General features: G+C 41.8%; 1 protein-coding gene across 1 annotated transcript in view; it reads left to right on the forward strand.

Moving 5' to 3' along the window:
• TMEM132B (transmembrane protein 132B) overlaps window positions 1-18,431 on the forward strand; it is a 254,709-nt gene that overhangs the window by 58,657 nt on the left and 177,621 nt on the right. The window contains exon 2 of the mRNA XM_074921417.1: window positions 11,325-12,204. Within this exon, the coding sequence (XP_074777518.1) occupies window positions 11,325-12,204 (880 nt within the window). The remainder of the gene's footprint in view (window positions 1-11,324; window positions 12,205-18,431) is intronic.

Raw genomic sequence — 18,431 nt, forward strand, 5'->3', positions numbered from 1 at the left:
CGTTGGTTTGGAGCTCCTTTCCTCCAAGAGCTTTGAAACAACAGGATGGAGAATCCAGTGAAAGCCCATTGCTCTGGAGAAAGACTTTGGACCAACCTTAGCTCTTTCTGACAGTGCCTTTGGAGAATCTGCTGCCAACATTTTAATACCCTGTAATTTCTGCTTCGTGCAAGGAATTTTTCAGTACCACCAAAGGCAGAAGCTTCTGTGGGGAGAATCAGAAGTGCTATAAAATGACATACCTGTGGATGTAGGACTGCAGAAAGTCTGTGGTGTATAGAACTTCAGGTTACTTTGCCTCATTTAATCTTTAGGTGTAATGTTCAAGGCCATGGACTGCAGTCACAAGCTGAGGTTTGCAAAGAGAAACTCAGCCAAGATCCGGTTCCTCCAGGAGCTGAGGGAGAACTGCCAGGGGGGGATCAGCCCAAACTGGGGCAGAAAGAGTTGCTATTATTGCTTAGAGGAAAAAATTGAAAATGCTGAAGCAGATTTAGGGAAGGATCCTTTTGAAATGGCATTTGCTCCTTAAAATGGGAATGCAAAGAATGCAGTCAGCATTGTGTTTCTCTGTATTGTTTTAATGGTTAACTCAATCTGGGAAAAATAACGACCAGTGTTAATGATTTGGGGAGCAAAATAGGCTTCCTGAAAATTTGGGAAGTGGAGTTGAGAGGGACTTTCTGGTTCCTGGAAGGCAGCTGTGCCGTGATGTTGCAGGATGCTGTTTATACCAGTGCCCCTTGTTCCCTGCCCACTTCCTTTTGGGGTGCCATTTGCTGGGGTGGTGAGGGCATTTACCCCAGTCCTTTACTGCTGTACCAGTGGGTAACTTTGTGAGAGATGGGGATGCACTTTGCTATTCAACCTTAGCTGCTTAGATCAATATCTGCGGCAGGAGAGTGATTTTAATAAAAGGACTCTCTCTCAGCTTTCCTATCTCCATGACAGATAGACCCCAGCTAACATAAATCCTGGTCTTTCTCCTGTCAGTCTCTTGGCTTTGTGTGACATAGATGTTTTGACACTGAATACAAATATTTCACAGTTGGCTAATAGTTTAGAGCATATATTTAAGAGATTTACTTTTGCAATCTCCTGGTGCCTTTTAGTGAATGTGTTTGCCTTGTAAGGCCCTTTCTGTTGTTTGGGGAATATATCCACAAGCTCCCATATATGTATTCATTTTCTGTTGTTTATGAAATATCACTGAGGAAAAATGAGTTTTGCTTCAGATAATGGTAGTAGGGAGCCCTCTCCTAACCTCCTCTTTAGCAGTGAGAACCTCGAGTAGCCGTGACAAACCTTGTTTATCAGGTGTCAGGAGGGAAGCACAGGGGTTTGCAGCGCTGGCAGCCAGAAGCACCAACTCTGCACCGGGGTAAGGAGCAATGCCAGGATGGGTGCCATGTGGTGGGGAGCTGGGCGAGACCTCCGGCAGACCTGCTATAGCTGTGCCTCTCGATTTTTTCCCCCCATAGCAAAGGTGTGCTGCCCGGGTGTGCAAATCGCCCTTCCTGAAAACCTTCCTGGTTTTCAGGGTTGATTTTGGCATCTCCACCTTTTGGCTGAGAACACCTGAGGGGTGTCTGGAAGGAAGAAGGAGGTTTTAGGAAATCCTAACACTGCTCGCACCCTGGGGGAAGCACCTTGAGGTGGGCTGTGGTGTTCATGGTTTGTGTTTATGGGGTTTCTGCCCACCGAGTGGCAGGTCCTGCAAAACCTGAGTGTGTGTGTGTGTGCGCGCGCACGGCTTTAGCCATTGTGTCTCCTCTCCAGGTAACCAGAATAGAAACCCTCCTTGATTAATCAGGTGTTTTTAAACTTCAGTTTAGCTTGCAGTAGTGGCTCTGTCATTTAGTTCTTTCAGCTGATGAATTTGTGACCTTTAGCCACTGTACTAATGCCTCTAATTCTAACTGGCAGGACAATTTCCCCCTTGCTGTTGTATGAGATGCAAAGAAACTAGCCAAGAGCAGCCGGCGACTTTTAACCACCGTATCAACAGCACTGTTCAAAACTAAAATGGCAAGTTAGACCAGTGATCAGCCCACCAGAGCAACCTGAGCGATTGCAACAGCCACATTAAATGAGAAAACTCATGGGGCATTTCCTCTCTTGGGCACCCTCCCTGCACTGAGGTTTGGGCAGTTAAAGCAGCTTTTTCAGCTGTCTGTCAGTTATCACTGAGGTGGCCTTGGCTGTGCTGTGTGTGATATGGAGAAGAACTCCTTTATAGTACTCAGGAAACTAGTCTGGGCTGGAAAACAGTTCTGCAAATACCTGTATTGCCTCTGTTAGAGGAGGTGGGAGCTGGAGATGGCTGATGGAAACTTGAAGGAGGGGACACACTGAGAATGTCTCATCTCATTTCTGCTTGGTTTTTGGAGAGGGAATGTTCAGTATGCTCGTACTCTCTTCATGCTCACACTTTTTCTCTGTAGGTTCACCCTCAATATTTGTTCTTTCACCAATTGGAATGATCCTCTTCTTAATGGAAAGAGTATTTTACACCCAAGAAATTTGGGCAAGAACTCACTGGCCCTGGGATGTCGTGAACATCTGGCTTAGGAACACTCTTACCTTGTGTTCTGTACTGTCCGTGGATGGAATCAAATAGTACTCCTGAACAACATATAGGTAGCACTATGGGAATATATTTTATCTAACTTCTAGCTTTTGCCATCAGACACGTTTAAATAAATGTTTTTAACAACGAAGACTTTGGCCAGAAGCATGTGTGTGAGTGTGAGGCGGAGATGAATAAATAGAATACGTGATGACATAAAGATTTTATGGAGTAAGGGGATGGGCACATTACTCACAGATGGTGAAACCATCCCAGTATGTTTCAAGAAAAGCTATTTTAGGGATGTTTAGAGAGTTTTTAAAATTTTTTTATTGTGGCTATTTTTTCTATTACTCCAGTCCATAAAACCAGGTGCCTTAGTTACCATGTTTCCCGATGTACAGGGTTCAGAGGGAGCAATAAAAGCCTCTAAAACTTACCTGAAATAGCCTTCCTACAGTTACAGATGTCACAGGTTTAATGTCCTGTATCTCAGGTCCTTCCAGGCCTTGACATGATGGTAGCCTTTGGGGGAAAGGGGATCTCTCTTCTCCCTGGTGGAATAAAATAATCTACTTTATAACCTATAGAGACGCTGGATCTTTGACTCTAGAAGATATGACAAATTTAACTATAACAGCCAGTGTTAATGATTCAGGAGGAATTTGCACTTCTCGGATTTGGGCGGCATAATTTTGGACAGTTTCATATCTGGGCAGGAATTGTGCTCAAGTCTGGTAGTCCTCAGAAGGAAATGATAGCGCTGGGTCAGCAGAAGGGTGTCCTGTCTAGGAAAGTTAAACCCCTGTGAGAGCTGAATTTAAGTTGTTCTAGTGGTGTAGTGCATTACATACATACTCCTATTTCATCCTTACATACTCTTATTTCCTCCTAAAACCAAGGGTTTTTTTGTTTCAGACAGTGTCGTCTTTAAGTTAAAAGAAATAAACATACCCACTTGGAGAACCATTCTACTGTAATGATAACGGTTCAGCTGTAGCTTATATCTGATAAAAATCTTACGCGGGCAAATCCAATGTCTGCATTGGGTTAGCATGGAAATCGGAGGAGGTAGGTTTATTGTTTGGGTTGCATGCTATTCCCTGGCTAGGATAAATATGTGGTCTATTTTGATAAACAAGCCTGAAGTCCTCCTTCCCAGTAATAAAGCTGTTAACAATCATCTTCCCAGAGAACGACAAATAATGAGGTAGTGGCTTAACAAGGCAGTTCTTCAACCTTTTATAAGTAGAGCCTCGTTTCCTTGAAAGAAAAAAAAAAAATCTCTAATCTACTGGGTATAATGTTGCTATAAGGGGTTTTATTTTCAGCTAAGTAAAAAAAATCAGGGTAAACTTTGCATATTTGTGTGATGCATTTGCTTTACCCCATTTTCTTTGTGTGCTTGTGGGTGCTTGTGTAACGTTGTGTCTTCTTGTTTTGCAGTTGCTTTAGGGATCACCCCCGGGGTGTCACAGAGGAGGGAGTGCGGCTTAAGAATGGCTGTGTCAGGTCAGAGCACAGATTCATCTGGCCCAGCAGCCTGTTTTTGATAGCACCTGAAAGCAGATACTTGGCAGGAGAGAGCAAGCACAGAGGATGCTACCCCTAAGCATGCTCTCAGCAGCCCATTGCAAGTGGTCCTGTCTTTGCATAACACTGATTTAGGGAGTGCGGTGAGCAGTATTCTCTCTGGACTCCAAAACATCATATGCTTTCCTTGCCGGACTAGTGGCAGTTTTGAGCCTTTTGTTGTTCTCCAATTTTCCAAACTTCTGCTGATAGAGAACCCTGAATTAATCTTCAGGCCTTTTGGGTATTGGATTACACTCTGCCTCGCTCCTTTCTGTGCCAGCAGTGCTGGAACTGGCATGGGATGCTAATCCTGCTGTACCTATTCACTCAGTCGTAGAGGAAAATATATAAAAACAAATTGCTAGTCCAAGCTAAATTTAGATTTATTCAGTTGGAGTTAATTATAATCTTTATTTAGTCCCAAGTGATGCCTTCTTATCATATACTTATTATAGCTGAGAAAATTAATTTTTATTCTACTATAAAGGTGAATGTAATAATCTGAGTTCAGGGAAGGGATTACTTTAATAAGATTTATAGGCAGCCTTTCAGACAGTATGGTTTTATTACTATCTGTAGGTGGCCTTGCTGTACGTATGTCTTTCAGTATGGGTGACTGTGCAAAATGCATGCAAGCTAAAAACTGTAGTAAGCATCAGCTCAGAAACTTCCACATCCAACTTAATTTTTTAGCAACAGTAAGCATGCAAAGCACCCGGCTTGCTTTGGAAAACAGTAATACAATTTATTACTGAACTTGTGGCCTGATCAGGGCTTTGATTCACATGCATGGTTTAATTTTGCACTGAAAAATGTATTTTAGTAGATAAAAAGATTTATGAGGCCTGAGATGTTGCTTTCAGGCTTTTTGGAAGCAGAGTGATGGGCAAACAGAGGCAGATGGTGTGGGAAGAGAAGCTTCAGGGAAGAGTGAGCCATCAGATCTGATGGGCCAGAACTCCTTTGGCCATAGACATCTCAGCCCCCAGCATGCAGGTCAGCACTGGCCACCTCTAGCAGTTGGGTTAATGGATAGAAACAGGCTCCTCCCAGGGGTGATTTGTCACCGCTAAGATATAAGTGTCTAGGAGTGGATGAACGAGTTCTGGAGATAGCCTTTGCTGTGATTTACTGAAATGGGAGGCTGGGGTGTGTGCTGGCTTAGGTACCTATCTAAAATGAGATTGGCTGACTCCTGCAGCAGGTGGCTAGAACATGTAGCTGCAGTTAAACTTGGGTAACAGAAGTCTGTCTGAGACACTTGAAGATAAGTATGTGAGACATCACCCCAAGCCTGCCAAAGTTAACCTCTCCAGTCTTAGAAGTTTGGATCAAATAGACTTTTTTTTTTTTTAAATTGCATCCTTTTCCTTCTCTTTCAAAACAAGCTGCCTGACTAGCAATGTTTTGCAAAGCGAATCTCTGTCTCCACAAATGTGTAATCAAGATTGAACTTAAGGACTGTAAACTAGTTGAGTCCTACATCAAGTTCTATCCTTACATCAACCTAGGATAAGAAGAAGAAAGAATGAGAAAAGCTTAAAAAGATCCTATCATCTTTGTTCATGCTATAATTTTTTATATGTTGATAGCTTCTAGGCTGACTTTAATGTTAAAAAAGTATCGGGAACTCTTCTTAGCTCTTTCTTGCTGCATCATTTATATCTTCAAATTATTCCATTACAGTCGAAAAGACTGTTGTTATTATGGTTTTTTTTTTCTGTGCTAGTGTGCTTCGCTATGTAACTGCCTCAAGTACTAAAGGAGTAAGGCTTGTTTTTGAATGGTAGGTGATGGAAGTTGTTCCTCAGTGGAACTATGGAGGGTTTTTCTCCTCCTTTTCCTCCCTAATGTAAAACTGAGGAGATGAGTCACAGGACGGACTCTGAATGTGGGAAGTGAACAGGGACATCCTCCTTTCATGGTTATCTTATTAAATTTTGAATGAGTCAGGGAGAGCATGAAGCGGGTGTTCATCTAGGCTCCTTAAATCCTTGCACTACTCAAACTTGTCCTACACATAGTGCTCAAATGAGGTCTAAACTTGTGGTAGATTTTCACACTGTAATCATCCTCCTCATTTTCAGGCTGCCAGGATTAAGAGAGTTTCCTCAGCGGTAGCCAGGACTAAATCACCTTGCACAACCTTTCACGGCTGGGGTCCCTAAAGAGCATCAAGTCTGATCCCTTGCATGTGTGAGAGAGTGACCCACACAGCTGGTCCAGAATTAATTATTCTCCTATAATTTATCAGGTCCAGAATAGCTTTCCTTGTGTAGACACCCTATTCTGGGATACAATGTGTTTTTATTCAAGGATAATGCCTGCATTTCCAGAGCAAAATAATTATTATGAATAGAGCCATTTTTATAGTGGAATAATGTACATGTGTAGTTTGGTCTTTATGGTCTTTAGTGAGGGCTGGTGGGAAGGGCTGGTGATTTTTCTGCTATACAGACAAGCCATTGATTGCCTCTGTGTGAGTCATGGATAACATCATAGTACTTACTGGCACCACATTACTTGAAATTCTTCCTCTTTTACAAAGAGGAGTGTCTGTATGATCTCACGCTACAATTCTGATGATGCTGCAGGAAAGATGAATTTTAACATTTTCACAGTTTTTCTGCAGGTGCAGGATTGGCTTGCTTGTTTGTTTTCAGAGAAAAAGGGTATTGAAAAAGTTGCAATCTTAAATGCTTCTTGTTCCTCGCACCTCCAGCTTCAGAATTACTGAGGGCTTATGGAAGACTTGGCTCCTGTTAAGTAGTTAGCTAACGTAGAGGGAAGATTTAGATGTGAAACTTGGATTTATGCTCCAACAGGAGTTATTTTCCATTTTAGTTACAAAATTATGAACTTTAAAGACTTGGCTTTTCCTACAGCTCGACACAGATGCATTCGTTTTTAATACTGACCTGCCACTGCTACCACTACCTTCTAGCAGGATACTTGTTTTGCTTCTTATTAAAATGTATGAAATCTAGGAAATGCAGCTGGGATGAAATCTTGAGTTACAAGAATGGCAGATTTGTATTGCACAGTGTGACCTACAGCTATGGCCTTGCATGTGCCTTAGTCCTGTGCTGCTACTTTTTGTGGTATCAGTCCAGGGTCAAGTAAGATTAAAAACAGAAACAATGGATAACTTTATGGTTAAATAAAAAAATATTAAGACAACAGATGGGAAGCTTTGTCTGATGACTGAGCTGGTCAGAGTAAGGAGCAGGAAGGGTCATCTCTCTGATGCACAGCGTTGCATGGTTGCTTATGCACATGGTAGCTTCCTCTCTCTCTGCTCTTCAGAAATATCAGAAGGGTGTTTTCTTTCTGTCTGCATTCTCAGAGTTTGCAGCATGACACAGACTATGAGGCTAATGCACAACTCTGGAGAAAGGGGTTTTGGCATAAAATGGGAGCGATGAGATTTTACAAGTTGACATGTTGTTCTAGGGGTCTTGGTATTTGGATAGTCCAAATAAATGTTTTAAAAGGGGCAAAGCACCTGCTGAAAAGATATTACAAGGTAAAAGTTATTTTAGAAATTCAAGCTAAATATCTCAAGTCATGTTGTTATTTTCATATGTCTCCCCGCAATGTCCCCAATGTCACGGTAGTCTGAGAAACAGACTGTTCAGCCTTTGAGATAGCACCGGGTTCTGGGAATGCTCACTTGGCCTCCATTTACTTTTCTTCAACTCTTGCTCTCTTTTGTTACATGATAGGACTAACTTACATTCTGATCTAATGTTCTGCCCTCTTTTGATCTTGCTGGAGTGCTTATTAGGGGAGCAGGTGATTTATTCGTCGCTTTGTTGCACACCAGACTGGAAATGTGTCCTGTTTCTGATTGTTACTATAAGGAGATTGATGCTATGGTGCTGACATGCCGAATTAAAAATGTGGGGTGTTGGCCTGCCATCGTATGAAGTATTGCTTTTTAGATGTTCCTACAGCATCATAAAATGCTGCTAAATTCAGATATCATATTTTGTTGCAGGCTGGTTCTAGGACAAAGCCCAGCCCCGTTTACTAGTGTTTATGACTTCCCATATAACCTTTCAGACAAAATTTGTGTCTCATTTTGTTTGAGTTACAGCAGGCTGATATTCTAGTCCTCGTATAAGTTCTGAGAAGAGGCACTGAGTGTTGCCACCGTAATGAAACGGAGGAAAGGGAAAAACATACCTTTTAAACTTCCTGTAAATCACTGAGAGAGATAAAATATCTGCATAAGGAATGGGGGGTGGGGAGAGTCCTATAATGTAAACATAAATGCATTTAAGCCTTGCCTCATTTTTCGTTCCTCGTTAGGCTCAGGAAATGTTAGTGTTTAAATCTCCTCTCCAATCTGCTGTGTCTTGGAAGAAGGCAAATTTTAGCTCTTCTCCCAAAAATCAGAGGGTAACTCTGGCTGCTCTGTGTTCTTTGTTTATCTGTATGTGGCATAATTTTGATGATAAATGCAACTTCTCAAAAGTATTGCTTTCAAATGTAGTTTGATTCATTTACACTTAATCCAGAAAGGTGCTTGTCTGCATTTGACTTCTCAGTGAAAAAACAGCACCCTTCCTCCCCTTGGTGCTTTGGCTTTCACAGGAGAAAAGTTCACTTTCAGTGACTGAGTTCGACAATTGCACAATAGCATGGCAAGCCATGCTGTGTCAAGGTGCTCTATAGATAGCAGAGCAGTAATGGAGCTGCTAAAACATCCCTTGGTAGCTTTGGTTCTAGAATTGGCATTGATCTTCTCCTTTCTCCTTTCTCTGTCTGCTATGATCAGGATGAGGTTTGACCCTCAGGGTGAACTTTGTTATTCAGTGGTGGGATAAAAGAGCAGAGCAGCACAGCAAGCAGCGATGGGGCATTGCTTGACCCTTGCTAAATGGTGGTCACCACCTTCAGCTCTTTGCCTCCATCCCTGCTGTAGGTTGCTGTGGGTCCCTTGCTTTGTGCAGCCTCCTGTGCCCGGTGCTGACGGGCAAGTGGTGTCCATCTGCTACACAGCACCTACTGCTTTCCATGGTGTCTCTCACCTGTGCCTCCTCCCTCTTACACTGCTCGTATCTTGGTTAGCCTCTTGCCTCGAGAGACCACCTCTGTCTTCTTCCAGAATTGCTTATGACTACTCTCGCCCTATGGCTTCCTGTAGAGAACTGGCATCTCTGATTTCTGCACGCTGCCAGGCGTGCACCAGCTGCCCATGGTCCACATCTGAATGAAAAGAGAGGTGGGAGGGAAGGGCCAAAGTCAATTTTTATCACTGGAAAATTGGTTGTCCCTTGCGTAAGCTATTATACCAGAGCAAGCTGGCCCCAGTCAGTGCTCACGTGGAGAAGGGAGGAGAAAGTTTCTCATCACCTGGGTGTCTGTGGTTCAGCTGAGTGCCCAGGTCTGTGGCTGTGTGCAGCTGGGGAAAGGTGTTGGCTGCCCTGGTATGTTCTGTGAGATGGGCTGAAATGTTTGTGCATGGGCATAAGAAACGAAAGGAGGACACCCAAGTGCGGCGATTGCGTGGCAGCTGCTCTGCAATTGCATTTGCTTGTGGAGCTGAAAGGAAACCCTGATCTGATCTCCATGTGAAGTAGCGAGAGAGGAGACTGTTGATACTGTTTCCTTCTAAGAATTTTTTTATGCTCTTACGGTTTTTTTGCATATTTACTTGTTCCCACAGAGAATATTCCAATGGCTGCAGAAAAACTTTGACATAATTGAATATACAGCAAAAGTAAGGGCAGAGGTGTTGTGATGAAATAAGCAGCGTTTAAACACACGTAAATAATACCAAGCCAACATTGAAAATTGAAAATAAATGAGCAGAATTTCAACGGAGAACAAGAGTGGAGCAAAATCAAATGGATGAGATTTGCCCTAGAATCTGTCTTCGATAAGTGTAGGCTTTAAAAATACACAACCTGAAAAAATAGCTTAAATATTAGAGCTTTTATTTGTGCTAAATTGTGGCTGCAAGTATCTGAGTCATCTGGCTTGTAACAGGTGTAATTGTTTGTGTGGTTGTTGCATTGTGTATCTGCTCTCCCCAGTCCTGCCAAACAGTAAAATTGCCACTAAGTTTCAGCAAGAGACAATGAGAGCTTTGACCTTAGGATCTGTCATTGTTCCTTTGTTATCTCTGCGCATTATGGAACTGCTTCATTTTAATTCATTTGGTTTCTGTTTATTTCTTCCGTGGCAGTCCCAGGAGCTTGCATTCACTGGCTTTTTGTCGGAGCGTATGAATTGTTAGTTTGAAAGACCCACCGTTTCTTTCTGGTAGAATTGCAGCCCAGATTGAATATATCTCACTATTAATTAGAGATCGGCCCAAACCAAAGGCGTCTGTTTGATCCCTCCCTCCCTCTGGAATCTTTTCTTGCCTGGGAAAAATTGCTCAGCGCTGGCTGGAGGATTGACTATTGTGTTGTAGAAAAACTTTTGTGGTTTCCAAATGTGTTTCATTCTCCTCTGGAATTAAACCAAAAAATTCTTCTAAGCGTCTACAAACCTTCTGCATGTAAAGGATTTCTCTCCTTCTCTCAAGTTCACTCTTGCCTATAAATCCATCCCACTGAGACCTCTATCAAACCCCATATTTTTTTTGTGTGAGAAGTTTTGATTTCAAGAACACAAAGCTTTTATCAGTTTGCCACTAACTTCCAAACCGCTGACCTGGCAAAAGCGGATTGGGAGTGGTGTAGATATACAACACCTCATTATATATTGTGTTAGAGACGTTAGACTAAAGAAAAATGTGCTGCTTTACTGCCTACTAATATTCAGTATGCCAGTTTCTCATGTATATTGAAACATGGATGAACAAAAGTCTACATTTGATCTGGCAATAAAAAACTAAAAAGCAACGTATAAAGTTATGGAACTTAGATAGGGATCTGGCCAATCAATCTCCTCCTTGTTTTATCCAGTACTTGATTAATGGTTTTCAAGTAGGTAATAGATTGGGGAAGGTGTAAAGGGATCTGTACAGCTGATGCAATGGGATGTTTTAGTGTATGAGTTTTGAACCAACAATGTTATTCCGTGGTACCTGTGTCAGATTGTTTTGTAATTGTGGCTAATAGTATTGATCTCTGGTAACACACTGCTTTTGAGAAAAAACTGAGGGGCATGCTAAGCAAACATTAGAATTGTCTTTCTGTTTCCTTTTATCTTTGGCCTGCAGTGGTGGAGAGCCGAGGAGGGATCATGGACAGCATACAGAGATTTTCAAACCTGCCAACGTATCTCCCCGCGAGCTATCACATCTGCAATGCTGATATTTTCTTCTTCCTCAAAGAAGCCAACCAGGATATCATGAGGAACTCCAGTTTGCAGTCTAGGGTGGATTCATTCTTTATATACAAAGCCAAACTGCCACCTGTCCTAAATGCCACGTATGGACCCTTTTCTGTTGAACAGGCTGTCCCCTTGGACCTTATGCTGACTTCTGCATCTTTTGGTTTCACAAGTAAATTCACTTTTAATTGGAAATTAAAATCTCACATAATCGACAGCTCAATCTATTCCAACAAACCTAAAATACAAACCTTGTTCTATATTGCGGGGAAGGACTGGGATGACTATAATTCTGCAGAGATGTTGCCTTGCGTGAAGATGTTTGCTTTCCTAGAGTCTAGAGAAGTTGTGGCCAGCTGTAGATTGACAGGTCATCTAGGATTATGTGTTGCAGAGCTGGAATTATCTCCTAGCTGGTTCAGTTCCCCTCCACCCTTGGTTTCAGAGGAAACAGCCTCCCTGGAAGGGATTACTGTGGAGCTCTTCTATAAGATTTATACAGCAGATGGGGAATGTTCTCCAGAGGATGCAAAATGGGAAAACAATATCCACGCAGGTCAAGATAATGAACACAAGGCTTTGTCAGCTATGGAGAGGATTGGTAGCATCATTGTTTACCCAAATCAAGACAAATTAAAACAGTCTTCACTGAGGCTAGATGAAAATATCGTTATTCGCTTACCACTCAACCCGGTCAGAGAAGGTGACGTTGTGACCTTTCATGTTTCCTTGGCTGATGACTCTCTAGCAGACCAGTTTGTATTAAGGTAAGAGACTTTTTGAAGTGCTGTATGCTGAACAGTCTACAAATATCGATGACAAATCGATGTCAAGTATAATTTCTTTGGTTATGTTCAGTGTTTTCCTGAGAGAACTTAAAGCATTTTCTCTCCAACTGGGGAAAGCTCTAAACAGTCTTGAATTATCTGTGTGGATGACACTTCCTGGAACGTGGGAATTGATTCTAAAGTATGAGCTATAAATGTTTGTATGATTATTTTTTGTTTTAATTCTATTTGCTTCTAGTCATAATTCTGTCTCTTAAATTATGCCTCTATAAGTCAGCCAGGGTAACTGCTGCAATCCATTTTGCTAGACGGTTTGCAGAAGGGGTTTCCGTTTCTTTGGTGAAGCTCCCTCTCTTTTTATCAACTTTCTTATCATCTTTCCAAAGTACATGGGATACATCTTGCACAGGTCATATGTGGTGAGGAACTATTTTGTTGCACTGTACAGAGGAGAGCTGAGAGGTGAGAAAATGAGACGTGCCTCAGCTTGCGTAGGAAGTCTTTGGCAGAGCCGGGGTTTGGATCCAAACTTTGCAAGTCATCTTCAGTTTTTCTGTAAGAGAGCCCATCCTGCTTCCTTAGGCTTTTGACTGCTTGTTGCATGACCCATTTTTGTTTTAAGTATTGAGACTTTCTGGTGACCTTTACTTGTGAATCTGCCTGTAATAGGAGAATTCAGGCATTTCTAACCACCCCGAGGGTTAGTGCTGCATATCTGTTATGTCCTTAGCTGTCAGACTGTGGGTTCAGAGCCGCATAGAGACCAAATTCAGAGAGAAATGTGAGCCAGACTGAGGGAATAAAAGGGCCAAAAGGTAATTGGAAAGTGTCATATGCTGTGAGAATGTGAGACACTTGGGAAAGAAGGAGTTGCAGCCCGTGCTAGCAAACCTCAAAACAGATTCGTGCCTTACTTCTAACTTTTTGATCGGAGAACGATGGGAGCGGAACATGACAGAAGTGCACTTTGGGGACAGATGTTGAGAAAACAGACAGCAAACCTTATGCAGCACTTTCAAATCATTCAATGTTTGTGAAACAGCACATGCATATTAATAAACTTACAGATTGCTGTGTGAATTGGGACAAGTGGTTCATAGTGCAGTGCACTATGAGGGAAAGAAAATGGTCCACAATATCCCAAGCACTTTCACCTACTCGGGGTTGGGGACAAACGTATGAGAAGTATCGTAGGGTTTAACCAGACTTTGAAAAGTTTGGGTGAGGAAGTGTCTTCCCATAAACCCAACTTAGTTTTGCCTTTACCTGGCTTTACTGTTTTTTCTTCGTTAAATATGGTTTTGGCCAGCATCTGCTGTCAATAGATGGACCAACCTCATGGAGCAATCAGGTTTTGGCAGTTGTGTATTGATCCTCAGTCTATAGCAGAGAGATTATGGAGTTTGCCTAGGGCTCTGTGAGGATTTAACATCAGCTCTTAATTCTCAGTTTTTTATTCTCTTTGCCACACCACAGATAAAATTCCCTAGGTATTAGAGACAATCTAAGATGAGAATGTGTTTTCTTTCCATTGGAATTTCTAAACCAACATTTACCTTGTAACAAACGATGCGAGGGTAGAGTTTTGATATTTTTGTTGGCTAGGAAAGCACCAAAAACTTCTTGCAGTGATAGTTTTGAAATGCTGCCTTTCAAAAGCAAAATAGTTCCTGGAAGCACTGAGCACAGTAACTAACCTGGGGTTTCAAGGAAGTAGAAACCGAGGGAGTCAAGAGCCTCCAAACTGGGGAGCCTCAGGATGAGCCACAAGAGTCTGGCTACTGCCCAGACCCTCATCTTCTCCCCCAGGCCCCTATGACTTGCATATCTCCAGCCATCAGGTGGGAGTCGCTTCGCGGTGCTCTCCCGACACTCGGAGTGTGCATCTCGGTGCTCCCGGGCTGCTGGGAAGGCAGTCAGGTTTCCATGGGGATTTCCTTCTTTGAAAAGTGTGCGGAATCGGTTCATCTCCAGGAGATGTTTCTGTTACAATAAATCGGCATGTTTTACGTGCCCAGAAATATTTCCTTGGAAAATTCACTATTGGCTCTATGTAGTCTAGCCTGTCTGGTCTTTTATTTGACTTTGCTTGCATTGTGCTTTTTATCAGAGAAACTGCAAGTATTTTTTTTTAACCTTCAGTTGAACGCTGAAAGCAAGAGGCAAAATGCAATTCTGCTGATGGTTCACCCGTCCTTCAGGATGGAGAGAGCATGAGCAACTGTTGCTATGATTATTTCAAATGGCATACGTGGGGCCCATGGAGAGATTGAAGTTTACATAGTAGGCAGGGAATTATGCCGAGGGAAATACAATCGCTATAGCGCCTGCGTCTAATTTATGCAGTTTCCCTCACAGGCTTTCCCTGTTTTTCAGCTCAATGCTAATGTCCATGAAAACCCAGAAGGTTTTTATATACATAGAATTTCTGTGTGTTATAGCCAGAGAAAAATACACTGAAGTGAATGTTTGCCTTGGGAAATATATTTTTGCCTAATATAACTGATTGTTTTTAATCATATCTGTTACAAGTGTAGCAGGGTGAATTGCAGTCTAGCTCATATGAGACAACAGATCAAAATCAAGTCATTCTCAACACAGTGTTTGATGCCAACCTTGAGCTCTGACAGTATGCAAAAGAACAGATATGCTCAATTTTATGCACCTCTTTACTATTTCATGCTGTCGTGTAGTATTTTACTTTATATTGGATTTTGTTCTAGCAAAACTGACTTCAGCTCTCATATGAGAGCGGATTCTTCCTTATTTTGGTAAAAATTGGGATTCTTAACCAAGCTTGGAAACTAGAATGCAATTGGAAACAGTTTCTTGATTCAGCAGTGTGCTGTGTTGAGGGATACTCACTTGTTAAAGCCCCTTCCTTCCCATAATGGCACTTCCAGGGCAATGCTGCAGGTTTTATGGGAAGCTCTAGTTCCTTTCATCAGTCCAGACTGGTTTTGCTCTGCTTAAGCTAAGTCTTGGTTGTTTGTTTTCATTCAATAACTGGAATTTAAGATTGAGTTGGAGCTCTCATTGTGCTGTGGCTTGGGGAATTTCTTTCTTTTGATACAGCAATCCAGCCAGCGTGGCTTGGTGTAATCGAAGGACCCAGATATGTCAAGGGGCAGAATTTGGAGGCTAAGCGTGCATTTAATGCTTTTGCTGTGCCTGACAGTCATATTGCTCACTTTGTTGACAGATGATCTATACATGTGTGCAATGAAATTCTTATGACACTGGAGATTAATTTGTGGCCTTGCTGGTCTGGTCTGTACTGTAAAATTTACCATCTGTGAACATAAATTTTGGCTATTATGTTAGGTGGGTTGCCACTAAACATAGTTTACCCATAAAGATAGGTGAAATGGGCTATGTTGCCATGATTAAACTTTTTTATGGGCTACCTAGTTTAAAAAAAAAAAAAAAAGGAAGAATGAAGCACAGCTCTGAGATTGCAGCAGGCATCAGTGTCGTGGATTTTTGGGCACTTTTTGTCTTTTGATGCACAGGAGTATCTCTGTTCCCTTCTTTATTGACAAACTTAGATGAAACATAGTAAACAAGGAAAGATGGAAACCATGACCAAAGAAGGGATTACACCGACTTTTGTGCTATTTGCTAAACAGAAGAAGTGTCCTTATATACATGGAAGACCTGTAAAAGAGACAGGAGAAAACAATTCTAGCTTAACTGGAAGGACGGAAATCTCATCCAATAACACTGGGAATGGCTTGCATTTCTTTAGTGGTGTATGTTATTATTTAACTCCATTTTGAGACTCAGAGGATGTTTTTAAAAGAAAAATGGGAGTAGTTTTGTACAGCAGTACAATGTTTAGTGGAATAAATGGACAATCGCCCCTCGGTTATAGGAAAGAAACCAGGACACTCTCTTTATAAATAAATGGTAGAGTTTTGTCCCGCTTTCCAAGTCTCCCCGTTTAAACCATCAGCGAGGATGTGCTGGTAACGAAGGCTGAGCACTAATAGCAATTTGTCCAGTCACAGACAAAAAGTGGGTTTGTCGGCATTCGTTACACGTCCCTAACACGAACGACCCATCCTTCTTTTATGCCCGATCAGAATAGAAACGGAGATTGGAGATATTCCAGGAATAATAGTAAGGGGCTGGAACCAGGTAATGAATCCCACGCTAGAGAAAGGAAAGCGGCTGTGGTCGGGATGCAGCCCTCTGTCTGGAGGGGCATGACAGGACCGTGCAAAGAAACCGCACTGTCGTTCGGTGCCTAGGCAACCTCAGGGAAAAAGATTATCTGCTTCTCACTGCCATGCTCCACATATTGCAGGGCAAAGATTACTTTTTGATTTTTGGATGAACCAGTACAAGGTGTAATACACGCTGGTTGGCTTTTTACTGATTATTCTCACCAGGAAAAATGATATTAAGGATTTATATTAATAAACATATATCCATATGGAGGAGGTTATGTCTCCTGCTAAGGAATAAAAATTGCACAGGCCATTAAAACTGACTTACAAGGCTTCTGCGTTAATAATGAAAGATCTGTAGAAGTCTGAGCAGTCGTCTAGAAGGCCAGAAAAAGATCATTAAGAGGATGTCTCCTGCCAATAGCTGCCAAGAGCAAACAAGAGAAAGAAAACAGAAGGTTTTAGATCTGGAAATGCATAGAAAATGAGAGCATAGAGACTGTGGGGAATGCAGCCTGGCTGCATGTGAGGAGGAGGCTCTGCATGGTCTTCATCACTTATAATCAAGAATGGGGGAGCCGGGCAGGATTATTACTGATGAGAGAAATAAATGATTAACTGAAACATCATTTTAGGATGAGAATTCAGCAGAAGTGAAAGTGTTGAGAAAGGGAAAAAATTAATTTCAGAAGTGTATCAGAAATGCTAGTTCAGATTCAGAAATAATTACAGAATTAAAGTATTACTGGCAACTTGGGAATATTTTTTTACCCAAAGATTTTAATAAACACAGGATGAATGTTAAAATTTGTTATTTCTCTCTTTTCTCTGAATGTACGTTGAACTAAATGTAAAATATGAAACAGTAATATGTAATATTAATAAAAAATATCAGCACTGCAAAGTCTGGAAATGCCAGAAATGTCTGTGCAACCGTAACTCAGTCCCCATGTATATACGCGTTATAACATATTCCTCAGAGAAATTCACACTTTCTTTTTTTTTCAGATCTCTTGCTTCATTTGATGCTTCATTGTCTTCCTCCCACTGTTTTCTTTTCTTTTTGTCACTGAATGGGAAAGGGAGTAACATCCTTTCAGGGCATTCCCGCAAAGCCTGGGGGAGCTGTCACCAGAATTTTTTTTTAGCTTGGATAAGCCATTTCTATAAATTCTCTTTCAGAAAGGGTTGAACCATTCTTTTATTTTTTTTAATTTCTATTTGAGACAGGCATGTGGCCCAGAAAAAGTGGCTTCAGCTGATGAAAGCCTGGCATGAATGGTGTGGAGTTATATATTTCACAAGAATGTTGTATGAAGTAGTTAGACCTGAATCTTTGTTGACTGAAGTGAAAAGGCATCCTCCCTGGGTACCCGCAGGCAGTGCATGGCGGTACTGCCCACATGCACAATCCAACCCGCCCTGGAAGTAGTTGTTCCACACTGCCAGGTTTTCTCTCCTTTTCACGGGCTTTAAGATAACCTTTGTCCTAGCCACACTAGAGAGGGAGAAGAAAAGAAACCATCCCCTCATACAGTCTTAAAAACAGTTTAAAATGACCAAAAAAAAAAAAAAAAGAAAAAAGCTTCTTCCTAGAGCTCAAGCAGTCCTAAAAGCTTAAAAACCGATGGATATCTGACAGTGAATAAATGACCCAGTGAATCCTGAAAGACCCCACAAGACTACAGTCAATAAAGCTTTTTAATGGAATTTTAGATAAAGGTCAACTATCTGCTACAATAATCAGCCATCCGCGATCACTCTTCACAGAAATAAAACAGGCAGAGCAGCAGCCCCACGCGACAGCGAGAAGCTCTTGTTAGTTGTTGGATATCGGCTTTGAAGCACTTCCAGACAGGATCGCAGCGTCATGGTGATAAAATGCTCTTTTTTTTTATTGAGACATTTTCTGATGGCGACTTCTGTTGCCCTGCAAAAGAGATCCTGAAAGTGCTGCTTTGTCCAGAAACACAGCTGCTTGTTCCTGTGGCGTTATTGAGGTGTTAAGTTAAAGGAGGGTGAGCCAGTGATGGG

This window comes from Athene noctua, chromosome 17 (genome assembly GCF_965140245.1).
Source record: "Athene noctua chromosome 17, bAthNoc1.hap1.1, whole genome shotgun sequence".
NCBI lineage: Eukaryota > Metazoa > Chordata > Aves > Strigiformes > Strigidae > Athene > Athene noctua.